The sequence below is a fragment of the Maylandia zebra genome, linkage group LG13 (assembly GCF_041146795.1).
Source record: "Maylandia zebra isolate NMK-2024a linkage group LG13, Mzebra_GT3a, whole genome shotgun sequence".
NCBI classification, from domain to species: domain Eukaryota; kingdom Metazoa; phylum Chordata; class Actinopteri; order Cichliformes; family Cichlidae; genus Maylandia; species Maylandia zebra.
In genome coordinates, this window is record NC_135179.1 from 17,825,351 (window position 1) to 17,852,868 (window position 27,518).

The following is a 27,518-nucleotide window of genomic DNA, read 5'->3' on the forward strand; positions in this document are numbered from 1 at the left end:
CACTGGGATTCAACGTTTGCTGTTTTTTGTTTTTTTGTTTTTTTTTATTTGTTGAATATTAAGGCATAAATGGATACAATCATATGACTCTTCATCAAAATAGAATTTACAACTGTGACCTCTTTGGTTTCCATGATCAAAACAGCACATAAGGCACAGGGAGCTGTGTAACTGAGAGTGGGGTGCTGTGAGGAGTGTTGGGTTCTTGTTAGTCAGAAGGCTCTCACCAATGATCTCGATTGCACGAGTGAGCTCGGTTTTCTCGCACATTTAACAGAGTCTTGATTAGCAAAAATAATCTATTACATCATGGCTAATCACCAGTCTTACAGCTGCACCTATACTACACAAAGAAACAAATGTACACAAGGAATCCCATTGACAAAAATGCAATTTAAACAAAGACGGCAGAAAGCCAAAGGCCTTGAATCAAAGAACACAGCTGGTGTGGTAATGTTTTCCTGAGTGTAGAGATCAGATAGATCCATAAATGAGGAAGAATGAGGTATGAAATGAAGAGAATGATGGCGAATGTGAAGATTTAAAAGAAATGTAATGTTTCTTTTTTTTGTAGTGGTCAGCTAGAAATAGGGAATATTCAAACCATGACGTCGGATTAAGTACTTTAAGTAAATGTGAAATGATTAGCACCATTATTTTAGTGAACGTTTCAAATGTATTGAATGTTTAATGTGGTTTCTCAGAGGAACCTCATACTGTCGCAGGCAGAAGCTCAGGCTGGAGTTGAGCCTCCACCTTTATGAAATAAAAGGATAAAAACATTAGTTGGTCTTAGTATTCTGACTGTGGGCAGAAAAAACTGACAATTTTTCAAGTAGAAAAAAAACCCCTCATGTGAGCTTAACACATGCAATAAGCAGTGTGACCAGCAGAGAGAAGCAAGTGCTCAGTGTTGCAGCTGGTGTCGCTTTCAGCTCCGTCCTCAGAGCAGCGTGCGCAGGCTTCCCCATCACTCTAGTTCAGTTAGTCTGATACATTCAGCCTGATAGTGAATAACTACTTTCAGTAACATACTGTGAATTTGCAAACAAATTACACAAACAACATCTCAGCTCGACATGTGGCCAGATGTGCTGATGGCCAATTAATTAAATTACTACTGTTGTAAAGCCTCTGCCTCCTCAAAGCTTGAGAAAATTATGCACAGATGTTAGCAAACATGGAGCATTTCTCCACGTGCTGGTGTTGCTAACCTTCTGTCCCTGCTCTCACTCTCAGAGTCACCGATTTACCTCATGTCTCTTCTTATTGCTTTGCCGTAATCACAACTGAAGTAAGGGAAAACAACAAGGTAAGGCCTATTTGTGTATTAGCACCAATGCCATAGGCAGACTTGTATTTGGCACATACTGAAAAATAACACGTTAACACTGAAGCAGGACAGTCCATCTCCACCATGTCTTACATTATACAAATCCTTTTCCCTTTATCCCACCACACCAGCTTGACGTGCTGAAACATCTCCACCTGTGCGAAGTTTCCAGCTTCACAATAAAAGGAAACAGCTAAAGCAATAAGAACATGTTCTCCTCCTCCTGCATGTGGGAATAATAAGATGCAGACCTCTGCCTACAGGACCTGAAGACACGTGTAATGCCCCGTCACTAAACTCAATAAAGCCAGTGCTCTGGATTGAATTAGCTGGTACATATTTGGCCTCTCGACACTGTGTCACCTCTCCCTCATATTCTTTTACAGAGAAGGAGTTCAATCCAGCATTATTTAAGAGCTGAGCATTGATCTAGTCTATGGATCCCAAGAAGAATGGGGAAGGGTGTATTTTTTCAGTCTTAATTAGAAGATTTATGTGACTCAGAGCTCACTGAATTTTTTAACACAGTTTAAATAAAGACATATGAAACGTCACCCGAATAGTCCGGAAACAATAAGTCCATGCGGTCTGATACTTTAACAGCAATATTAGGCTTGCATATATGGCACAAACTTTAATGCTGCAATAAGCATTTTAAACAAAATGACACTCGTATCTAAATGCAAGCTCATGAGATGCACAGCAGAGCTCAGAACTACTCTGATGTCCACCAGATAATATTATTTCTGATTAGCTTTGGTCAACCAGCTCCACAGAAATATTTTAGCTTTACACGTGGCTTTGGAAGGGAGGTAATGTGCAGATGAGTATGCAGAATGAATAACCAAAACAGTAAAAAACAAAAGAAGATCTATACAGTGTAGGGTGTTAATTACAAAGACGTGACTTAACATCAAAAATATTGCTTAACAGAGGTTTACGTGATGAAAAATGCAAACTGCCGCCCTGTTCTGTTTCCAGGATTGAAACACTGTGACACCTTCCCACTGTAATACTGTCAGCTGGGCTGTCCAGCAGCCTTCACTTCTTACACACTCTGAACGCATCGCGGCAGTCATCTGAATCCGAGGCCATCGGATTCACAAGAACTCCATGATCTGATTCCCAAAACGCTCCTCTGATGGTCACGGAGCACAGCCATGAGCAGGGAGAAAATTTGGTTTTGCACGCCTGTGCAATGTGCAAAATGCAAACAAGTTCTTCGGAGACACAAAGTTTGACGTAAGTATAAACTGCAGCAGAGCTACGCCCGCTCTGAACGGCTGCTGCGCTGGCCTGGTTCATTTCAAACCTTCAGACGAACACGGCTGGAAATGAATAATTCAGACTAGAGTTGGAAAGGAATAAAATGAGGCAACTGTGTGGCATCAACGTGTGCCAGGAGGCTACAGCATGGACATGCTTTCAGGTTGGTGTGGATGTGGTTGTGAGTGCAAACCGGGCCCTCCCAGCGCATCCATCTTGTGTTCTCTCCCAGCAGGTCCCAGGGAGCCTCCTCTCGCCAGCACCACCATTGTATCTCCTGACATGCCGGAAAACTCGAAGGCAAAAGTCCCATAAAAAAGCATGATGATGATGCAGAACACCCATTCGAAGATGGCCGAGGCGTGTTGCAGGACGAAGCTCTCCTGACAGAAAAAAACACCACCTGAAACACACGGTTAAGGAAAACAGCAGCAAAGCAATGCGAGGACCTAAAGCTGAAACGCCCCAACAGGAAGCAGTCGTGGACACGGCCCCACTCACCTGCACGATGCAGATTAAACACTCAGTTTTTGTCCAGGTTAAGTAAACAAGACACAATGAGTTAATTAGCGAGCTTTACAAGTGCTCACATGTTGATTATGTTACCCATGAAGAGACAGGCCCAGGCTACAGCTACTGTATATCTGTACTGTAGGTCAGGCTAATATGTTTTTCCCACATGCACTGTAACTTCTCTAGATGGATATCAGCTGACAGAGATATTGGATCGGACTTAAGTCGGTCTTTAATCTTCCACCTCCTACTATGAAATATGCTGGAGTGCGCCAAGATTTCCTGCTGCGTGCTTCCAAAACTGTCTGAAGCAGACACGAGACTGGCGTTAATGCACTACATTAATATCTGGTAAAAAGGTCACTGTATCGCGCAATTATAGAGTTAAAAACTCTTGCTGCTTTATGTCATTGATGAAGAGGTGCCAGGGACTAACTGCATGAAATAATAAATAAAAATATCTGATGAAAAGAGGTCAAAGGGGATGCTTAGTCCCTTAAGCTTCAGGGCAGCCATCTGTAGAGACTGGAAAGGATACTGAGCACCAAGGCTACGAAGGCCAGCAGGGTCATGCAGAGCCGGAGGTGGGCCAAGTTGTACTCCCCTTGGGTTTTGGCCAGTCGGTACGTCAGCGCTGACTGCAGGCACACAAACAGCATACTGGTGGGAAAGGCAATGCCTGCTCCAACATAGTGGAGAATTTTAGCATTATCCACCTGTGATATAAGGACAGAAAACAGGAAGAGAAGGTAAGGGAGCCATTTAAAGGGTTGACGCAAAGATGTAACACAAAATAAAAACATCTAGTGAATGTGACGTGGGCAAATTCAGGAAGTGGTCCCATCGCCCAGTTTCAGTGGTATTTAAAACTCTGGTCGAAGCTTCTTACGATTCTTTAAGTAAAAAGGGAAAAGAAAAAAAAGAAACACAAAAGGCAAGCGTACAGGAGGCAACAGCAGCAAGAAACACGACAGAATGCCTCCTTTTCCCTGCTGGTCACAAGAACAACAAGAAACAATACACAAAAGAGCCGCTCAGGAGCATGTGACTACAGCTCCCACTGAAGGGTCCACACACACACACACACACACACACACACACACACACACACACACACACACACACTGAACTGAGTAGATAAGAGATCTTGTGGTACATTAACTTGAGCTAGGGACACATTAAACGACTTGACTGATTTGCTCAGATAAAAAACAATAGTTTCATGGTTAATGCCAGATGTATAAATTCTGCTATTTGTTATCATTTTCCAAGATCATTACAGCAACAGCCTCAAAGTTTGGTATCTAAGCCATTTGTCCATTGGCCTGGTCAGTACATGCTGAACATTCTTGTGTAGTAGGCTGATCCTTGAAGTGGCAATGTAAGACTTGCATAAGAAAAGTTTTGAACAGTTGAGATCTGCTGTAAAGCTCTCACACAGTAAAATAAATCCAATTTCTTCTACTCTAGTGTGGCACCTCCACCTCTGGACACACATCAACAACTTCATTTTCTTCTGACTAATCTATTTTCCACGCTAGAGCTGCAAAAGTTTAATCAGTAAATCAGTATTGATAAAGATTCTGATCCAATGTATTGTGAAGTGAAATAATGGTTTATGTTATTTAATGAGAAAATCACTTTGACTTTGTGACGGCACGTTTTTTTATCATTTGGCAGGTCGATCGCCTGGTGTTGGCTGCAGACTCAATTCATACACTGCACAGTGAGCTCTATTGATTGTGTGCATGTGTGTGAGTGAGTGTGTGCAGCCAGGAGTGCCAGATTCAATCACTAATACCTGTTTGTTTACGCTATCAACTGATCACTGCTAATCACAGCCAGGTAATGTATGCCGCTAATATATATAGGTGCAATATTAGCAGATTGTGAGCACACTGAAGTGAGCAAAGTGTGGCAGTGAAAAGCAGTGTAACATCAAACAGGGAAAGCATAAGGAAGGAAATGAGAATAAAGAGAAGACTGGGCGGCACTTAAGAGCAACAGCTCTTATTATAGCTACACATATTTATCTGAAACCACTCTGAGCTCCTGCCTTCATTAGTGAGTTTTCCGCAGCTAAATTCAGCACACTATTGAGCTGCACCTGTGATATTTCACAAAGTAGCAGTCAGGTACTGCTACTTTGTGAGGTAGATAAACGCTGTGACGATGTTTCTGTGGGAACAAGCCTAACTTTGTTTTTTTCTCTATTTTCATTTTCTGGAAACAGAACTAAATGAGATGAACTGAAACATACCGACTTTACCGACTCGCCTCCGTTGTGCGGGACATACACAATGGCTGTGAAAATCTGTAACTGAAAGTGGCACCACCACCGATTACAACGGCCCTTTCGACATCACCTGAAAACCAGAGCTTTTAGAAAAAAACAGAGAAGAATGAAACACCATCGTGTTTTAAGTGAGGAACTGGTGTGCGACTTCAGACAATGTTCCTGATTTGCGTGACATCTTCCAGCCAAATAAGATTGGAAATACCTTCAGACTGTAGGTGGTATCAGTCTTTTTCATCCAGATTAGCAGTCCAACGAACTTTTCTACTCCTTTTTCTTTTCTCTTTGTTTTCCTGACAGCTGCTTTCCATGCAGCTGTGTCACACTCAGGCACCTCTGTGTGGCAGTAATGTGCTTCTCCGTCAACAATTCATGTACTTCTCTTCCCAGATCATCAGATCGCTTGACGGGAAAAGTCCCCGTGGCTCCACCACACCACAGCTGTACTGCCAAAGGCTTATGTAACGCACAACTATGCGCTCAAGCAGTTGATGCGGCTGATTACGCTGCCATGTGTTGTGTTTCTTGCGCTTTCTTTGATCTGTTTCGATTTTGACTGTCAGAGTCCTGCTCTGCTCCCTCTTCTCTGAGTCAAACTTGTTTGTGGCATTTGCCAGTGGATCCTGAGTACACGTGTTTTCGATGCTAAAAATGCGGGTTTGTGTAATGTCCTGAACTTCATGAGAGGGCACTGTGTGAGGCGGGCTGCAGGGATCAGGCTCGTGATTGGTTATAGATGGGGCATCTGTTACACACACCCTGTCTGCCTAGCTCCTCTCCATGCATGGCCAGACTTGATGACTCACTTCCCCCTGGCTCTTCTCGTAAAATTCCTCCCTGTTCAGCAGAGCTCGAGCCTCATAGGAAAAGCGGGAAGAAGGTGAGGTTGCCGTTACTACACCCTCGCATGAACTGCCACATCTGCAAATCTGCTCCAATACGCACATACACAACTCTTGTAAGAGGAGTATGTAAAAAGAGCCGAGACTCTAACATGTCAAACAATCTAATTTAACCAAATAGTCACATCTGTAGAAATATTACACTCTAAGAAACTTCACTTTACTTCAACACAACCCAAATTTTCTTTCAAAACTTTTGCTCCTCTCTTTACTCTGAATATAGCATCAAATGCCTTCTCCGTGGCTGTCTCTCCCTCTTTATTTTCCCATGAACTATCTCGGCCTTTTTAAAGCATGGTAACAAGATTTTGCAGTGATATCCAGCCCAGCGTCAAACACCAAAATAACCTCCCCTCAGAGGACGTTAAATGATCTTACTTTTCTTACCCTAACCGTGACCACTTCCTGAATCTGACACGTACGCTGACTTTTAACCAAAAACTCAACAGTTGACATTATGCACGCTTTCTTTGAAGCGGTCGTAACAATGTTACTGTCTAAACAGAGTTCTGTCCACGCAGCAAAGGTAGTACTAATACACATACACATACACACACACACTGTCTAGGCATCCAGCCAGAGCTCTAAATATTTAAACTTCAAGAAATTCTTTCCCAGAGAACAGAAGAAGAAATTCACGTTGAGTTTCTTCACTTGAAGTTTTAGGACCAAAGAAAGAGGATTATTGTGAACAGTATTGTGCTGATGAAGGAAGAAGTTAACATTACAAACATTGAGGTGTGTTTAATCTCAAATAAAAGGATTGATGGAAAGAAGCAAAGAGAAAGACTCCTAAAAAGAGCCAGGTTAAACAAAGACATGTTAAAGATTATACAGCAGATTATTTTCTTGGCTGTGTATAAGAATTTACTAGAGATGAAGCCATGCCACACCATTTAGCAAAAAGAAATTATATTAATGAAACAGGAACCAGAGATATTTTGGACATTTTATCATTTTATCTGAACATCAAAGCTTTTTTACAACCAGCTGGCATGTAGTTGCTGGAGGTTGTGACCAATTTCACCCAGCAAAGAGTCTGCTGCACCAAAAAAAACCTCCTTGAGATTGCGTCTGCTATTGCCCGCAACCTGCTTGGAAGATGCCGACTTGTCCTCATATATCTGCCAACTACTCTAAGACCGGTAATGAAGCTATGAAAAGTGTGACACTAACCCCACTTTTCACATGAAAAGGTGCAACACATTTTTGACTATAGCTTGACTAATAGCTGGTGAGTGTTTGAGAACAAGTTGGCAACTTTTCTTCGAACTATAAATAATTGCAGCTACATTAGCGACCCAAGTAATTACAAGGACGCTTTTGGTGCAGCAGACTCTTTGTGAGAAACTGTACCCAGCATCCAATCACCAACCAGTCAAGAAATACACATTTTTCCTGAGTGACCAGAGGTTGCAAAAGGGTTGCCAGCCAGTCTCTAGGACTACACAACAGAAGCCTCAGTCTCTGTGTGTTTAATTTCACTATTTCCCATGCTGAATACAATTTCTTTGGGTATCCATAAATCTTTGTCTTCATCAGCATTTACAGCGACCTCTCTGTGTTTTATTGTTAAAAAAACTAGAAGACCGTACCTGGAAGTTGCCCACCATGATGAGTCCAGCACCACAGATCCAGCCCGTGCAAAGACTCGCCGTGTTCAGGACACAGTTTTGATGCTTCTCAATGACGTGGGCGTAGCGAAGCAGCACAATCACCATCACTAAAAGAAGGGAGATGAAAGTCACTGCATGCAAGAAATGGAGAAAAGGCATCATCTGGCTTTTTTTGGACGACTATCATAAAAAAGTGCCTGGCTTCAATTTAACGCAAACACTCTCACACGTCACTTAGCCAAGAAATACATGAACTCCCTGAAAGCTATATTACAGGAAATCAGAGATGTTAAGCAGCTTCTCTGACTCAAAACTATGAGAAGCAGAAAATGGCGGGAAAGTGAGAAGGATATCTTGGTGGGGGGTCGATCCAAACCTACATACGATTAAAAGGTGAAGGGGAAAGAAGTACAGTATATGGGACAGATGAGTGCCGATGTGCTAACAAGCTCTGACTGGGTGCATTGTTGGAGCACTGAGGAGCTGACCCCCATTTGGGTTCTCTTTGTTGGCTCCTCACGGCTGGTGCCTGATGAAGGCTGACTGGGCTTGGAGAAAGCGGGGCATATGGGGAGAGTGAAAAGTGGAGGGTGGGAGAATTAGTGAGGACAAGGAGCCCCTCATGTCTTGACCTGACGCTTATATATTGTTCCAGGGACTAAAGTGTTATGTTAACTCTGTCACTGTGTCTGTGTAAGAGGCAGCTTTTCAGAAGGTCTGTGTCTGCCAAAAGGGAATACAAATGGAGACTGTGGTCATGGCTAGAAAAGAAAAACATTTCCACGTAGAGTCTTTACATTGATAGATTTTTCCTTCCTCTCTGAAGCTTTGTCTCCAGGGTTTGTCTATGCCGTGACGTGTCTGGCTTTAAGTAGCGTCTCAGTGAGCGGACACATTTTATAGCCCGGCCACAACCTCAGGATGAAGCAGTAGAAATTATTGATTCCAGGCCTGATCTTTTGTTTTAAAGCGACTTTTTCTTCGCAGCTGTTAAAAAATCAGCCATGCATATTTCACATCATTTTCTGATTTTGACAACAACAGCAAAGCTTCCAGATGATAGTTGTTTGGCTCATGCTGAGGATAAATTACTGAGGGGAAGACACCACACCACAATTGCCGCAACACTAGGGTGAAAAATGAGTCACCAGCAAGGTGCAAAGATAAAAAGATGATATTAAAAGAATGTTTTTCATAAAAAAAAACACACAAAATAATACACTAATGCAACAGCCAAGTCACTCATGATTATAGTTATACTACATTTTATTAATGTTCTGCCCAAACGGGAAAAAAAAGATTTTAAAAAAGGCCTTCAGCTTTTTTTTTTTTGCCGATCTTTTCATAGTTACACATCCACACAGCTTAGGTATGTATATGATTTATAGAGAGAGTTCAGCATCACATGTTGAGAAATTATGTCTTGCATAATTTCCTGTTAGAACAATAGTGCAAAGTTCCCACCGTTATGTTAACCATTCTGTTTTAATGTGATGTTTGGAGGGAGAATTAATTTTAAGTCCATCTGATCTGCAAAGTTTACTATGAGCTCACTGAAATGTTGCTATTAAATCTGATAATAAAAACATTTGTTTAAACCTTAAAGGCAAACATTGGTACAAGCAAGACCAAGACATGGTTATGTAAGGCTATTAAAAAAACTAATTAATGATTTATTTATGTTTTTATTTTCACTAGCTCTAACTTGTGTGTATCTGTGTTTGTGCGAGCTTTCTTCTGTTTCATCCTTCTGTACCCAAATCAACTCGGCAAAAGTGATTTCAGTTACAATCACGGAAAAACAAACAACTGTGTCTCCGGGCACGGAAACAGTCTGCTCATTGGCTCCTTTTTATAATGGAGAACATGCTGTATTGCTGAAGGGAAAGGAAAGTCGACTGCAGCTTTTTCATTAGATTAAAGCGCCTCGTTCACCCTGCTGCAGACTGGCTGCTGGTGGATTCTTTTCTGTTTCAACTAAATGTGTGTTTCATCATAACAAATGAGCGTGTTTAAACTTGTTGGCATTGTGCAGTCATCCTGGAATGATGAAAGCTACGCCTGAAGGTTAAAGACAAGGACAAGCAGCTTCTCTCTATAGGAAATCAGTGTTTCTTCTTCTATTCTGGGCACATTTGTGTGGGCATTTTTTTTTGGTATCCTTGTCAGATGATGCATGTTTAGTAAAGTCATGGCCTCCTCCAGTGTAAGGGCTTCATATCCCATGCATCAGCGCCACCTGGACTCGAAGGTCACAACAAGCTGCAGTGTGACAGCTTATTTTACCCAAGGATGCCATGCAACAGCACCTAACACTGTTCCAATACTTTGTTACCTTCCACAGAGCAGCCCTTTACAAGTTCATGCTGTTTGCTCTGAAGTCAGGAAACCCAGTGCAGGAAGTAAAGTGCTCCAACAGACACTGACTCACACACTACTTCTATCTTGCATGTATACTTGCAACAAGGTGGACAATCTCTCATGCATACATAGCCCTGCACGTGCCTTTGCATTCAAATACGCAGGGCTGAGTTAACACTAAAACTGATGGGCATTAATAAAGTGCTTATTACCCGGCGGCACTCGCACCTCACAGTAGAAAAAACCTTGCCACCCATACAAGGGGCTATATTTCAACCCAAACACAACATTTCACCGTCTCCCACAGAAGGTATGCAGACAGAGAATGCATGTATTGTCTTTCAAATGTTTTGTGTGTACACTGGCAGAAAAGTGGGAACTGAACTGAAAAGGAGAAAAAACAATTACAGGGCGATATAAAATTCTCCAAGTTCATGTTACTCCTTTTGGAAGTGACACCTGCAGCCAACTATAGCAGACACAGCCTTCCAAGTAAAACATAAATCAATGAGCTACTAGCTAAGCACGCAATATTTAAAATAGTGTTGTATAGCTACATACCACATCAGCTTTACATACTTATGTATAGACAAAAGAGGTAGCTTTATAAACAGTATTAACATACAGACTGATGGGATTGCAAAGGGGGAAAAAATGCAGCCAAAAATTAGAAAATTAAACCTTCCAAACCTCACAGATTCACCCGAGTGGGTGAAAGTGCAACTGAACTCAGTTAAAAGGATGTGATGGATAATTTTTAATCAAATGCAGCAGCGATACATCACTTACAATAACATCAAGGTTGAGGGTCCTTAAATCTCAATTTTTTATGTTGTTTTTAAAAAAAGAATAGAAATGCAGAGGAAATTATGAAGGAATTATGCAGAATTTCAATTCCCAACTGTCATTAGCTCTCCAAAAAACACTTTAATGGATGAAGGTGGAGTGTTTCACTGAAATTACTTATTGAGCGGTCATATTAAATTCTCTTAATTAGAAATATAATCATCTTACGGTCATGGAAAACAAAGAAAACAGCAAATATCAAAATCTGAAACATGTTGACATGCTCATTTTCCCACTTCCTTAAGTGATTCAGCTCAAGTTATGTGTTCTAATGAAAACAAAATATTAGCTGACATTTTATGTAACTGGGAGGAAAATGTGCGTCTCTAATATCTCAAAACACATTTATGACAAAGACAGAGATACAAGCTTTTATCCTTTCACAATGAAAAGGGATTTGTTTCTTTTACTCACTATGTACTTTCTAAGACATCTTTTCTTTTGGTTGCTGTCACTGATGGTTTGGTGGGTGACTAACAATGAGCGCAAGAGAAACTTCATTCACAAGGAAGAGGAACTAAGAAATTTAGATGAAAGCTGTTTAACAGTCACTGTGCGCGGAAGTAGTGCAGGATTACCTCCACCACACACCATTATTTCACACTTATACTGCATACATATTATGAAAGAGTCATTCTAGGTAAGCATGTTTCAAACAAAAGTTACAGAGCTACATCTTAACTAAGCCAGATAAAATCCATCATCGTGATGAAGCAACAGTGGTTGCAACATTTTCTCACTGCCACATAATTTACCCGTGAAATAAAACACAAAAATCAAAGGCCAGTGTTTAGCCAAGGTGTGTTTCTCTGACACCAATAATATTATGTACCGATTTTAAAGATTCTCACTGGTTTTTTATGCATATAACCTCCCTCTAAAGGAAAATCAGGTTGCAAAAGATTTTCAAAAGTGGGGTCTAATTTACTCAAGCAAACAATATACTTTTCTTTATCAGATAATAGAAATACTTCTTTGACTATGTGTGCAGCAGTTGTACTCAGGTGTGTATTCACCACCTAATGGGTCTGTTAAGAGCCTGGAAAAAGCCTGTAAGTACACAAGGGCAGTTCCTGAAATGCAACCATCTGCCTCCTTTTTCAGCATTGTGTACACATACAGTATACAATGCTGCAAAGTTCCTCCATTCTTGTCACAAGCAAAGACCAGAGCTACAATTTGCATCTCAAAAAGACAGCTTACAATGTCCAGAGTCTCACAGTCAGACAGAAAAATAGCTGCTAGAGGCTTGGATAAAAACAAAGCACAGTAACTTTTTACACACAGCTAGAAAATTAACCACAGCTGGAAAACATTATCAAGATCGGGCCAGTCGAAGCCACCAGTGAACGGAGGGCAGCAGCACATGTAGAGACTCCCAGAAAACATGCAGACCAGCAATTGAGAGCTCATTCTTTCTTTCAGACACAAGAGTTTTCTTTGCATCTGTGTTCGGACTTGTTCTGTATTACAGCTAATTTTTGCTTTCAGCTTCTCTCTTATTCACAGGGGGGGGGGTCGCCACATTGGGCAGCTTCACATGTTTAATCTGACTGACTTTTACACCCTTCCTGAAACAAACCCAAAGGGATTTGTGTCATCTCCAGGAATCAAACCGGGGATCTTACCATTGTTAGGCAAACAAGCCCCTTCCTTTTTCTATTTCTACAATGGGAAATACAATGTGTCTACTTCAATAAATATGCTTATGTACATTCATTTGTTGACCTAGCTGCCCTGCAGGTGTGTCTTGAAATTTTAGCTTGCTGGTTTACACAGTTAATATAAGCCAGTCTAATGTGTCCTGAGCCATGCCTTATGATGCCTTACCCATGAATGAGCCCGTGCTGCAGATAAGGCTGAAGAAGCAGCTCTCAGGAGGAAGAGTCCCACATTTACTGCAAGAAACAATTACAAGAAAACCATCAGAGCAATACCGCAAAACAATGCACCACTGCCTACACCTCCAACCATCAACACATCCAGAGGTACTCTATGGCTGTTCCTCACATCCTGAAGTCAAGTGTTTGACTTTTCACCTACTGCTTGCTGCTTTTATTCTACGAATGGGAAATGTTTGTAGGAGGGAAAACTCAGAGACAGTCAACACTGGCTGTCTGTGCCCAGACTCCCATTGAAGCCAAAGTCCTCTCAGCTGACTCAAGTCATACACACATTCTTCACTACATGGATCAAAACGCACCATTCATTAGACTAAAGCTGACATGAATACATTTTAAACAATTTTTTCATCTATGGCTTGTTCGAAGGTCCGTTTTATTTTTACCCAACAGCGCGGTATTTAACACAGATTAAGAAAAATGCTTCTTCCACCTTCCCTGCTTCGACTGCTTAGCAACAACAGCGCTGCTATATTAAAGATTAATTTTCTGTGTTAAACTGTAGCTGCACACTTGATTTGTAGAGGTGGTGGTGGTGGGGTCATTATCGTTGCATATTATCTTTTCTGGTTTTCCTTTTTTTTATGCTTTGTTTTTTTGTTAAATGAAAGCCACTGTGGCTATGTGGTACAACATGTCTTTGATGTTGAAAGCTGAGAGGGCCAAAAACCCAAACAAAGAAGCAGGAGTGTCTTGATTTCCTCTGGACTGTAAGCCGACTCCTCCGTGTGCGTATGTGTGTTTACATGGCTGAACGTAGGCCCGTGTTTTGCCTCCAAACTGCCACGGTGGCAGGCAGGATATTTCTGCCACAAGTTATTTTCAGAATGCACACACACACACACACACACACACACACACACACACACACACACACACACACACAAGAAACGTCTCATTCTCCTCACTCGCTTTTTTTCTTTTTAAATCAACAATGTGCCGACAGGGGTCACGCAAAACAATGGGACAGTGTTCCTGTTCTGACTCAGCAGAAGCAAAGGGGCAGAGAAGAGACGGACATGAGGTACGACTCCATCTCACTGACCTGATGAGAGGTACATTGTCTAGTGTGCAGCACAAGGATGGCCCGCTCTGCAAATACAGCTCCTCCTCACATGACTGGTTATACAACCTGAAAGAAAAAACAACCAAACAAACACCAAACATGTGTGGCAGTGCAAAAGCAAATGTTAAAAAAAATTGAGAAAAATTGCGTTTATATTAGGCTGTGGACACACAGTGGAAAATAGCTAACAAAGCAAAGACATATTCCTGATTTTTTTTCACTGGGTCTAGTAAAAATATATGAGAAGCTGTATAATACAGTATGTTGTTAAACCACAGTACAGTAACTGTATATTAAGCACCATTTTGTGCGATCACACCCAGGATTTCTTTTGTTTTTAGGGTTGGTGTGTCAAAGAGGCAGAAAACCACTGTGTCATCAAATGCTAGCTCTGCTCGTGGAGATTAACCTCAGCTTGTCCGAAACGAGCCCAGCATCCAGAGCAGCAAAGCACACGATCTGACAGCAACGACAAATTTTTCAGCATCACAGCTTTAGATTTGTGCTGATTTTCTAGATTAATATTCATCTCTGGCTCTGCTTTACAGTGTGTCTTTCTCCTACCTCCCTCCCCTCAACCACATCCGGTTGCAGCAGGTGCCTGCCCCTCCCTGAGCCTGGTTATGCTGGAGGCTTCTTCTTATTAAAAGGGAGTTTTTTCTTCCCACGGTCATCAAGTGCTTGCTCATGGGGGTTTGTCTGATTGTTGGGGTTTTCTCTGTATTATTGTAGTGGTCTTTACTTTACAATATAAAGTGCCTTGCAGTAACTGTTGTTGTGATTTGTCGCTAAGTAAATAACATTGAACTGAACTGAACTGTGAGTGGATTTTAATGAGTCTCTCAAACGTTTTTCAGCCGACTGAGCAGGAAATTATTCTCACTGGCTCTTGTTGCAAAAGAGGTGCAAGGAAGGTTACAAAGGTCAAGACTGACTGTAGGGATCAGCAAAATACAGAATAGATGTCAACATACCAGTTTTCCACAGGGCAGACATGCTGGTTGTAAAGGGCCATGGCATAGCTAAAAAGGAAAAGGAAATGATTATCCAAAATCAAAGGGAACAGTTATTTTATATTTTTAGCATACACTGTAAATTTAAACTGACTCAATGAGCATTCATACGGAAAAAGCCATTAGAGTGGTAGTGGTAGGAAAAAAAGATACTTCTCACATGCAGCCTCAGAATAGGAAGTTTTTTTAGGTCATTGAATTCAAGTGAAAAGCAGAGGGGAGTTCAATGCAAAAGCCACAGCTAACATAATAACCTGACACTACTGTGACGCTAGACTGTCAGGAGGTGAGCAGGCCATAAAGGCAAGGAAACGTAATATCACAGTGAACATGAATCCTGAACAGATTTATGTAAAACCCACGTAGCCATCAACTGTTAAGCTCACTAAAACCCTTTTGCATATCTGTCATGTCTTTGCAGTAGCATTTCTCATGTGGTCGCTTATTTACAGTGATGATTTTATATGACTGAAAATGACCTACATATGATTTCAGGTCTTTTCATTTATTGAACTTTTAGGGTGACCCAAAATCCTGCACCTGTTTAACAGGAACAGTTGAGCTGACTTTTCACCATTTCTTACCCTTTATCTGAAACTGCTGTATAAAGCACTTTGGGTGCTTATGTAGAGTAGAAAAGCACTATTAAAGAACCTCCATTTACCTCAGATGGCTCATTTTTGTCAAAGTGGTATGACTATGGTGAGGATACTGACCAGCCGCGGCCATACAGAGGTCAACAATCTAACATAAGTAACATAATATCTGTATATGTCAGCACTAAACACAAACACCAATGTTAAATATATTGATCCATCCATTTTCTTCCGCTTGTCATCAATTCAGGGATGCAGGAGGAGATGTGAAAGGAGAAGCAGGGTAGACCCTGGCCAGACCGCCTGTCTGTTGTGGGGCAACACAGACAGACAATCGTTTGAACTGACATTCACACATGTGGGCAATTTAGAATCACCAATTAACCCAACTCCACTAACTGCATGCCTCTGGACTGTATGAGGAAGTTGGAGGAGGTGTCAGAAGTACCCAAAGAGAATCCGCAAACTCCAAACAGAAAGCTTGCTTTGAACCCAGGACCTTCTTCATGTGAGGCAACAGTGCTAACCGTTTACTTTATATTATCTTCTAATTAAGATTTTAAAATATTGAGACCAGTGCTGGCCACAAAAATCCCCTTTTGCACAGGCTACAGATAAACTCTATAACTGGAACATCTTCAATCAGGCTGCAATGACCACTTGCATTATTATACCTGACATTGTGACCCTGCCTGGGAATACTTAAAAGACATATTTTTCACATAACAAACCATTTTCAGCTAATGATACAGAGGCCACATTAAAGGGCCAGATGTCCAGCGTGTGGTTTTGAATGGCTGAAGAAAATGCTATTTAACTGTGAGTCCTGTGATTAAGTCCTCAACACGAACATGTGCAGCTCAACTGTGTCTGCTCTGTTGCTCAAGTCCTACACAACTGCATATGCAGATAGGACGAATATGCACATGCAGAAAGAAATCATGGGAAACTCGGGTTTCTGAGGTGTTTACATATCCCACATCATCTTTATTTTTACTTGTTTTAGCCACATTTCTATGTGGGCATTTCAGGAAGGACATGCAACAATCACATATAACCTTGTTATTCACATGCAACAGTAAAAACACTATTTGTAACAGCCAGAAAACCACAGGAAGACCGAGTCATACAGACAGAGTATCTTTCCTCATTTTTGCATGCAGTCCTAGTTCAGCAAGAGGTTAAGCACCAATCAGGAATGTTTCCATGGCTGATAATATCCTACTCACAGGCCAGTCTTTACAGGACAGAGATATTTCCCAAAGACACAAGCAAGAAATCAAAAGCAAGACATATTTCATAACGTTAAAAATAGCGGTATTAAATTATTTCCACTACACAGTATCTGCTACAATTTCATGTGTCGACACAATATCAGATTCAGAAAACACGGGCTGTCCAACCTGAGCAGGTGGACAGTTTTTTCTTATGCAGGGTGTGCACAGCTATATAGAACTTGGACACGGAGTGAAACCCAGTATCATACATGGCAGTTCTGTCACCAATGTCTGTTTACATCTTTGTCTTGGAAATCGCCAGCTAGCACCTCCTATCCAATGATCACACGCAAGATAGGTGTGACTGTCCAAAAGGTCAAGATAACAGGCAAAAATATTAGTCTGAGCATAGCTATCATTACTATTAAAACAATGTGTCTATTAATTTCTACAACATTAAAAAATAATCTGAGGGCACCAGCTGGTGTTAGAAAAGAAACGCCTGGAGAATCTATTTTTAGTTAACTTTCAAGTGTGAAATTAATCCTGCTACCAGCTTTTTAACACTGCATTTGCTTAGTGAAATGCACAGCTGGTTTTGACTGCTGTAAAGGCTGTCAACACTTGGCTGGCTGGTTAGATGGGGGCAATAACCCTCTGGGATTTTTTCCATTGGTTGCATCTTACTGTTCCCATGGATCTCTCACTGTAGATGAAAGTCAGCAAGCTACAACACACAAAAACGATGTAGGTCCGACCGTTTTTTTCAAAATTGCAGGCCGAGATTTCAGCTAACAAACAAATGACTCATTTAGGTGTACTCCAGGTACACAGAACAGGAGAGACCACAAAGGGTTAAAGACACATCAATCACCGTGTAAAGAGCGCTGCTCTAGCACTGAGGAAATCCATCACTGTGAGTGAAAGAAGACTTCCAGCTTTTGATTATGATAAAGGAACAGAAACAAAAGTGCACCATGTCCTCCCTTTTATCTATTGAGTGTGTGATAAGCCTTAAAGGAAAATGTGCCAATGTGTACCTTCAGGCGTAAATGACGGTGATAGACATTTAAGCCTTTCGAGAAACACAGTAACAAACACACACCTTTCATTTTTGTCTGCTTCCTTTCCATATGTGCTGAACACTACAAATGGTACCAACAAGACAAAAACAAAAATCAAAAATCTAGAAAAAAAAATGCAGGAAAAAGAAAGCTTAGGTTGTTACATTTTTCCCTGATTTTGGGGGTGTATTTTATACATCTGGCCAGCTTCTAAAGCTAGAACAGCATCTGCAGCTCTGGGGAGCTTCTAAATAAAGTGAACTTATTTAGATGTAGCTGGAACTAAACCAGCGCTTTATGTGCTCAGCAGAGGCTAAGTAATAATAGGTTTGTTTATATAATTAGACCCCTATCAAAGCTCAGCAATGGCTGTAATTGCATGTGCCTTTAAGCAATGTTTAAGTGGAACAGACCCTGTTTTTTATTTAGGACCAAGTCCTACATAAAGAAAGACTTCGATGGAAAAATCTTTTTTTGTTGGGGATTTGTGTGTTTTTTTAACAATGAAAAGTCCCAAAAGCTCTACAAAAATAACCTCAGAAAAATGTGTGAGCCAATAAACTATAGATAAATTTGGCAAGTACTAGTTAAACTCCCATTGCTTCTACAGCATGGTTGCTGGATAACATAAAAGACACATATGCAAATACACTGACTGACTGATAAAAGTTGAGAAACAGAAGCCAAGACTTCTTGGTGGTCCAACTTGATACAGAAAACACTTGGCATGGGCGCCAGATACTGAGTGAAAATTTTGCTTACGTTCTTTCCCACCCCTTTCCAGTATTTACCTTACTCCTACCCAGTCATCCACACTGGGAAGCAGGAGTTATGCAACATGCCACATTCTGTGACATTCCCCAAGTCTGAAAAAGACCCTTGACTGCTCTTAGAAACAAGGCGCCCTTGTCAAGGTAACAGGAAGGAAATGGGTGTAAAGGGGCTGGCAATCTGCAGCTCTCAGCATCTGAACTCAGATCAGCTTTCTGCTCAGAAAAAAATGCCCAAACTAGACAGATTGGTTTTCACCTTCATGTTCTCAAATCAGCATGGAAACATTAAGCCGCTACACCTGGATACACACTACTGATTGGACTGTTGAGTAGCCACGCACATCACAACATTAATTGCCATATGGTCTCAAGTTTGGTGCTTGATTAGGCTGTTTAGTCTCCATGCAACTTATCAGTGATGCAGCACATAGCCTTGATTCAGAACTACAACAATTTAGAATTGGGCCATCTGTCTCTCTCCCCACTGGGGTTTGCATTCCTTGTCCCAACAAAATAATAGAACAGAGAGAAGAGCTGTCAGCCCAAGTATAACCAGGAGGGTTTCTCTCCAGCACATCTGCTCAGACACTGTACTACAGATAATTAAGATTTACTGCAAACCTGCATGTCTGATTTTTAGGATAATGGTGATAATCCCGGATCATTACTGGAAAGAGTTAATCCACATGCAATTGCCATGACTCCCAGGAATTCAGGGTAAATATGTAGTGCTGCACTCCTGTAGGCAGGAGAGGAGGCTGGAGTATCGAAGAGTATTTTTATTACAACATGATTCCAATTCTTAATTTGTATTTTGTCATTTTTAAAGTTATGGACAGGGTATAGATCCAGATGTCAAACCTTAGAACATTTACATAGATTTTAAACTTTTCTGATGTCAAAAAAAAAAAAGAAAGAAAGGGGAAAAAACAGACAATACTTACACAACCCATATCCCAGTGATGGTCAGGACAGGGAGGCTAACAGGTAGTATCATCCACAGAGACATCTTCCAGCACCTTTCTTCTTTTTCCTCTCCAGCCAGCTGAGCAATGTCTTCTCAAGTAGGATTAACATTTATCTGAGTGTGACTGACATGTGCACCGATTCATTTTCCTGAAGATGGAGGACGGTTGATGGGACAGCGGCAGGACAGATGTCTCTTTTCAGCTAGTGAATGAGAGGATCGATAGGGTTGTTCCGTGAGGTTGATTAGGAGCATTCACCTACTCATCATCATTAAATGATTAAGTTAACTATCAAGAACAAGCTATTAGTGACCACAGCAATTTAATTTACATCGATCAGCAGGGTGCATTACCTTACATAATCCTGCTTTCGTGAAGCTTTAGTTTTCTGCTTTTCTTAAATGTTCAACAACATTTTATAAGTTTGGGGGTGTTCGGGGTGGACACATTAACCGCTTACATTTCAAATGCGACGGTTTTTTGTCCACCTTCCTGTTTCTAGCTAGCAACAACAAGCATCAAAGGTAAATCTGTGACAACTCACCTTCTGCCTCCTTGTAAGCTAGCAAATGCAGATTGTTTTTTTCTTTTTAGGAAAATGAAAACTTTGAGTACGCCGGCGTGTCCTCCACAACTCTGGCACCCCCAACCCCCCCAAAAACTATCACGACTTAGCTTTAATTTTACTTGGGTATGTAGATTTTTCCAGAGCAGATGGGACCTCGGTTAGCCGTGTTCGCGTTGAAATGAGTGGGGGGAAGGCTGGCTTCACAGCAGCCAGTCCTTCTGTATCTCAGCCGCCACGAGTATCCAGCTGTTTGACTCCGCCCACATTTGGTTACGCACGTGTGGGCGGGATAGCGCGGAGGAAGCTCAAGAAGACAAGTTTGTCCTACCGTATTTGGACAAAGTTTTAAATTATAAAATAGCAATTACATCCACACAATGTTGTAATTTGAATATTACTGTTTTAAATCAGTTCCTTTCACCGTGAGACCCTGAGAGTAGGCCTACTACACTTGGAACCTGTACGTTTCCTTCGCTGTTAACGGTAGGAAGAGGGTACGGCCAGAATAGAGGGCTCTGAGTACAACCTGGAAGCTTTCGCATTTTCTTCTTTTTTGTGTGCATGTGTGTGTTTTTCTCCCGTGCTTTCTTATCTCATTGTAAAGACACGCGTCTTCGTCTTTACGTCAGCACCGTGTAACTCTCTGTTTATATACAACATGTGTGAATGAGCGTGAGACACCGAGCCCCTTAAACAAAACTTGTTTCTGCTGCCCTCTGCAGCTTTAACGAATTAATATTTTCATTTGTCAGCTATACATAATCTGCGCTGGGTCCTTCTGTGAAAAAATCAATTACGAATCAGCATATTTAATAAACTATGAAAAACTTTTCCCCCCATTCTTTTCTCATCAGTTCCTATAACTTCATTAGTACAAAAGACAGACGCGTGGAATTTATCAGGGCCAAAAAACATATCAAAGCGCCGTTAAAAACAGCAGACAAATCCTTTTTACACCGTCTCCACGTATCTTTCCATCTAAAACAGCAATCATGTAATATATTCATATAATGTGATATCATAGTTTAGATTGCAAAAAAACTGCACCATTATAATGTCTATGACAAAGAGTAAGAGAACCAGTGCCCTAAATGTTTTATCTGTTTTCTTATAATTCACTGGAGCTTTCCAGACTTATATGACCACGTGGAATAGATGGCTGGTCAAACTTTATCACAGCCAGTGGTTCAATCAGAGGTGTACAACACATGAGCAACATGTGAGAGCATGGATAGGACCACCAGGAATGTAACATTTACTCATATACTTTACTTAGGTTTAATGTATTTGTAATATTTATTTTTGTCTGTATATATTTTTTAGTATTCTCATACTATGTTACTTTTTTATTCAACTATATTTTGAATTTATTTGACAGCTTTAGCTACTTATTATTGTAGATCAAGCCACAGAACACTATCGATGAAATATGTTCAAAAACATATAGACATAAAAATGTCTGAATATGTTTACTTAAGGTACTTTAATTATATTTTGATTGTTCAACCTTTTCACTGTTAAGTTATTTAAGGTAGGATTATATGTTTTAAGTGAGTTAAAAATCAAAATACTTTCTTCCATTTTGCCAATGTCCAATAGATGACTATATTTAAATTCTTGGGCAGTTCCTAATAATTTCACAAAAAATGTGTAATAGGCCTCAATTTTCATAAACCTGAAATTATGTTTTTGACATCACTTTTCTATTTCTGATTGATTTGTTTTTTTATTAATTGTTTTGGTTTTCCTGCTATATTCTTGATTCCCCTTTGGGCTCCATGTAAAAAATCCTGGAAACGGCTTCAACTGGGGATGAACAACTCAGAACAACGCCTGGTACCTTCAACGAGCAATGAAATCTGATTGGCACATTAATGCATATTGCTGTCAAATGAGTTTCTTTTGATTTTGCTACCTCCAGTGATGCTTTCTCAGTAATAAGAAAATAATGTCGCCCCACAGTCCATTTACTACACCTTTCAGCACATTGTTTTTTTCTCATCCCTTTGATGGCTTCAAGGTGCAAATGTGAGCATATTCAATATCTAGCTCACGTTACAGAAGAGGACCAACCATAAATGGAGTAATTTTTTTTTGCAGGTAATTTCAAAGTTCAACAAACATCATCACACACACAACTCAAGCAGTGCATCACAAAATGTATCTAATAGCTAATGTACAGTTGCTTTATTTCCCAGGGCGAGAAAAAACATCGGTGTGCAACACAGAGGTAGTGAAAAATGTAAGAAAGAGGACAGGAGAGGAAGATGAGAGCGTTTTTTCAAAAGTAGGTAAGTAATGCTTATTTATAAAGCACCTTTCATGTGCTCAAAAAGCATTTTACACAAATTAGAGTAAAATAAATGACAAAATGAAATGCTGTAAAAAATAAATCAAAAAAAGTTAAGATACAGAATAAATTGAAAATAAGAAAAATTTTCCAGTTTTATAAACTGGAAATTTAAATCTTGCATTAATGTCCAAATTTATTTTTAATCAGAGTTCTTCAGTCAGATGTTGGATCAGTACATGATGTGTTAAGTTACATCAAGTAAAACAGAAAACACAGTAGCAACACGGATCAGCTGATCACAGCCTGTACATTAAGAAAAATCTACTGCAGCTCACAAAAGAAATTCATATGTGACTTGTTTTTAAGTAATTCACATCCCCACATTGCACTGCAACACCTGATTTAACTACAAAACTCCACTTAGCCCCTGGTTTTAGCATATAGAAGGTCACATGTTTACCTACATTTTTATACCAAGCATACCATGAAGGACTTAATTTATACTAAAGTTATTATACATTTAAAAAAAATCAACTGGGTAGAAACTTTATTCCATTTTGGCTGCTTTGAAATGTCTTTGTTATCAGCTGATTAGATGACCCATCAATTCCTGGTTATTGCTGATGAAATTCAAAAGTGTTTAATAAGTGGCCAGTATTAGTTAAAATAGTCAGTATCAGTCAATATGACATGGTATTATGATATTACATTTTTTTAGTCACTTACTTGAACAAGAAAAGAAACTGTTGAATCTAAGTTGTTGAAGGAATAACGTATTAATAGACTGATTAACATCAGCCCTTACAGCAACGTCATTCCCAGTAATGTGAGTCACTTTCTATTTATTGTGTTTTTAATAAGATTACAGAAAATGACAAATTAATCAGTAGCAATATTTTAAAAAAATGTATTTTACAGACATGTGCAACATGTCAGTGATGTAAATATATAATACATTAACATAATAAAGAGAAAGAAAGAAAACGTGAGAAAGCATCCTGATCAATGATTTAATGTTTTTCTACTTACTAATGGCACCCGTTATATCTTAATTTCCCTTAAAAGAGCAACCTGTAACCAAAACACTCATAAAAAGACTTATCAGGAAAAAGTTAAATAAAAGAAGATAAAACCAGCAAAAATGACTCAAACGCCACGTGCTAGATGTCACAGATTTAAGGAGAATGTAAGTCTGAAGAATATCTTACAGTCTTATACTCGTACCAAAGCCCCACACACTGAATGCAGGGTAGAGTGGCTCTTTAAATGTGGTCTGGATCTTGTGCAAAAGACGCATGCCATCAGAGACACTGTAAAATGCCAGTGTTCCTGCTGCATGGTCCAGGTACACGCCAATACGAGAAGACACCGGAGCTGTGATGTCTGTGCTTTTGTTGTTGTGCACAAAAGAGAATTTGGAGTCAGAGCAGTACAGACTCCAGGACTTGTCATTCCAGCCAAAGCTGCATTCATTGGCATTCCCTTTACGACGGATTCCTCTGTAGGTAACAGCCACATCTATCTCTGTTCCCTTCCAGTCCACCTCCCAGTAGCAACGAGTCCCAATCACACTATCCCTGCACAACACCTGGAAGAGAAAGGATGAAATGAAAGCTTAAAAGGCATGATTTCACAAACTATAGAAATTACTTTTTTCCCCTAATAATTTGATCAACTCTCTCTTTCATCCTGTTTAATGTGAAACCTCACCTGCTGCCAGTGGTCAAATCGGTCAGGGTGGTCAGGGTAGTTCTTGGGTTCATTCTTCATCGTGGCAGCTCTGTTACCCTCAGACAAGTGAAGGTTGGGGTGAACAGTGTTGACATCCAGAATCAGCTGACCAGCATCTGAACACAGCAGAAAAACAAGTCCAAAACTCTATTCTGCAAAGAAAAAATACTTGATGAACTGGAACACTCTTCTCTTCTCTGAGCCTGGATAACATCTATGCTAGCTATCTGACAAAGAGGGCCAGCAGTATATTCAAAGTCCTACCACACCCTTGACACTCCCTGTGAATAGTTCAGGACAATACATCATCACAGTAACTGACTGAGGAACAGCTTTTTTCCCTGGACTCCATCTTACTCCTCCTTGCCACGTCAAAGCACAGTTTCAAAGACCTATGAGCGGTGACACACACACACATAGCACTATTCACACCAGTTCATCAGGTATGTAACATATGTTGATATACTGCCCTTTGTCCCTGTTTTTTGTTATATATCAATGAGAGATATGTGCCTGAGTATGGTAACAATTGTGATTATACCTTTAAAAAAGGTTTCTAGCTCCCATGAATCAGCTCATTCAAAGGTTTTTATAGGTGCCATCAAAGCAGGAACACCTGTATTTACTTAAGTAACTTTGCTTCCTTATGTTTCACCAAACCAGTTCTGCCACCAGCATACCTCCCACTGCAAGTTTCGGTCATTTCACACACAGAGCTGCATATCCATGCATGAAACAGTAACTGGAGCTATTTAACATTAGATAAAATACAAAATGTGCTTCCCATGACAGTATGTAAGTAGGATTTTCTGTAAATGCAATGCTGGTGCTGAAGATTTACAGATAGGCTGAAGGAAGGTTACAAAAATGAATCCGGTAACTCACATCTCAAGAAATCTTCTCTTGCTCTTGGTTCTTCTCTTATCTTTGGTTCCTCCCTCAGCACGGATTCTCTTCTTGACTTTCTTTCTTCATTTTCTTCTGTGATGTGGACTTCCTTCACTGTGAAGGCAAATTAAAAATGCACATACACAACAGCAGATTAAGAAACAACAGAAAAAAGCACATATCATCTGCGCTATCTGAGATGAAAAAAGGCAAGTCTGTTCACCTGCTCCTGAGATTTTGCTCATTTCAACTTTGCTGACTTCTTCCACTTGTAATTTCAGTGCAGAGATGGCTCTCTTGGTAGCATCAAAGGAGTAATAGGGTGCGACTCTGATTTTGTTGAGATCTTCATATCCCGAGGGGCCTGACAGGGACTGCCAACTCTGGCGGGAAAAAGAAGAAGAAGAAGAAGAAGAAGACACATGAGACATACTAGACAGTGAATATTTTTACTCTTTTCTCCAAAGACCCCTGACTTTCGCACCATATGTTATCTTGGTTGGGGTCGCCAGCCTCACCTGTAGGAAGTGTATGTGATCATCAGTGTGTGAAAGCAACTCCAGGTCATTGTGCTTCTTCTTCAGCAGAGTAATCTCCTCTTCTAAACGATCCAGCAGTGTTTCGGCCTGGGTCACGGTGGTCCTTTCGTGGGTGCGGATCATTTCCTTGACTTCAATATACTTTCTCTCGATGGAAAGCAGAAGCTCAGTGAATATGCGCTCGTTTTCCTCTAAGACTGTTTGAGCAGAATGCTGGTGAGATACAAAGGAGAGGAAGATTTTTTCACATCATGAGTTAAAAACGGTTACTTTTAAAAAGAATATTTTAATTGTTATAGTTAGATTAGTGTGACTTGCACGAGGCAACTTTCTGACTTACTTTAAGTGATTCGACAGCCTGTCGGAGGTCTTGCCACTTTTTAACCCTCTGATCAATCCTTTGTTGGGATTTGTGCAGCGTAACACTAAGTTGTTTCTATAGCAGCAAAGACAAGAAAGAAGCCATCACTAGTCATTAGTGGATTGTCGATAACTTATTTGCTGTGTTCACAGTGTTGCTTTCGCCACTTACTTGTTTCTCAGTCCTCTCAGTGCCAGCCGGGACGATGTCATGGTGTTTGTGTTCATCCATCATGCACAAAACGCACACAGATGTCTCATCAGTGCGACAGAAAGCCTCCAGCAGCTTGTCATGCTGTGCGCAGAGCTTCTCTCTCATCTGACCCGTAGCTTTGACCAGCTTGTGCTTCATCAGGGTAGGGTAGTTGTAGTGAGACTGGACGTGAGTCTCACAGTAGGATGCCAGGCACACCAAGCAGGACTTCTCAGCTTTCTGCTTCTTTGTTGTGCAGAAGTCGCACAGGACGTCCTCGCTCCTGGCCAGGGTCCTGGCTTGGCTGCGACTGTTGGGTCGACGAGATTTATCCAAGCTGGTGTATCTGTCCAAATCCAGGCTCCCGCTGTGTGACATTTTCTTACCAGGAGATAAAAAATATATTTAGAAAAGAAAACAATCCACAGGTGATTAAAGTTCAGCGGCTGTGTGAAGTTTTTAGGAAATCTGATGAGATGAGCAGCTAAAGAAAAGACTTGACTGAAAGTAAGCAGCGCAAGGAATCTACAAGGAGCTCCTGAAGTTGATCGCTACACTGAAACTGCGTGACAAAAGCTGTGAGTAACAGAATGTCTGCTATGTAATACGCTCTCTTTGTAAAACCAGTATTCCTAGTTGGACTTTAAATAATCAAAGAATGGGTGGTGCCTGAAATAAAGACAAGTGAGACAGAGAAAAGGAAATAAAAAAAGGACTACTTACTGATGAACTTAATAACTAAATATAAAAGTGTCAGAATTACTAGCTAGACTGTTGAAGAATTCATTTGTTATGGTTGTGTTTTATAGACCTCTATATGTAACCATACTTAATGCCACTCTCACTAACAGAACATTCATCAACAATGTGAAGGGGAAAACAGCATCATCTTGTGGGATTCCTTCTTTACTACACCAAATCTACATGTGTGCATTGTGAAAATATAATAGAAGCATCTAGACTGCTGTGCCAGTAGTTGATAATTCCCCCCAAAGCCGATGGATTTCCATTAAAAAAAAAAAGACTAGTGTCATACAAAAAAACAAAAAGCCATTTTGATTTTTTTTAACCCTTTGTCATCTTTCTGCATTTTTTGAGTGACAGGTATACAGTGTAGTCTCACATCTCCTACAGTTTGCAAGAAGGTGTTCGCTTTGATATTTTCCCTACAGAATTTTGCGCTAATATTCAGGCTAAATTTGCCTAACAACTCCC

General features: G+C 40.5%; 2 protein-coding genes and 1 long non-coding RNA gene across 3 annotated transcripts; 1 reads left to right on the forward strand and 2 right to left on the reverse strand.

The window, feature by feature from the left end:
- Window positions 1-9: 9 nt before the first annotated feature.
- Window positions 10-20,556, reverse strand: zgc:154058 (Transmembrane protein 150A-like). Its single transcript, XM_004551725.4, has 8 exons — window positions 20,276-20,556; window positions 19,708-19,933; window positions 15,075-15,122; window positions 14,080-14,166; window positions 12,964-13,031; window positions 7,906-8,033; window positions 3,651-3,828; window positions 10-3,002 (listed from the first exon to the last, which is right to left on the reverse strand). Exons 2-8 carry the CDS (start codon window positions 19,770-19,772, stop codon window positions 2,740-2,742), a joined length of 837 nt encoding a protein of 278 aa, XP_004551782.3. The 5' UTR covers window positions 19,773-19,933; window positions 20,276-20,556; the 3' UTR covers window positions 10-2,739.
- Window positions 20,557-20,566: 10 nt separating this feature from the next.
- On the forward strand, window positions 20,567-22,597 carry LOC143421792 (uncharacterized). Its single transcript, XR_013101370.1, has 3 exons — window positions 20,567-20,782; window positions 22,320-22,399; window positions 22,498-22,597. It is a non-coding gene; the product is annotated as an uncharacterized LOC143421792 (long non-coding RNA).
- Window positions 22,465-26,856, reverse strand: ftr14l (finTRIM family, member 14-like). Its single transcript, XM_004551724.4, has 7 exons — window positions 26,283-26,856; window positions 26,091-26,186; window positions 25,730-25,963; window positions 25,435-25,594; window positions 25,209-25,325; window positions 24,303-24,439; window positions 22,465-24,180 (listed from the first exon to the last, which is right to left on the reverse strand). Exons 1-7 carry the CDS (start codon window positions 26,679-26,681, stop codon window positions 23,797-23,799), a joined length of 1,527 nt encoding a protein of 508 aa, XP_004551781.2. The 5' UTR covers window positions 26,682-26,856; the 3' UTR covers window positions 22,465-23,796.
- Between the last annotated feature and the right edge of the window lie 662 nt (window positions 26,857-27,518).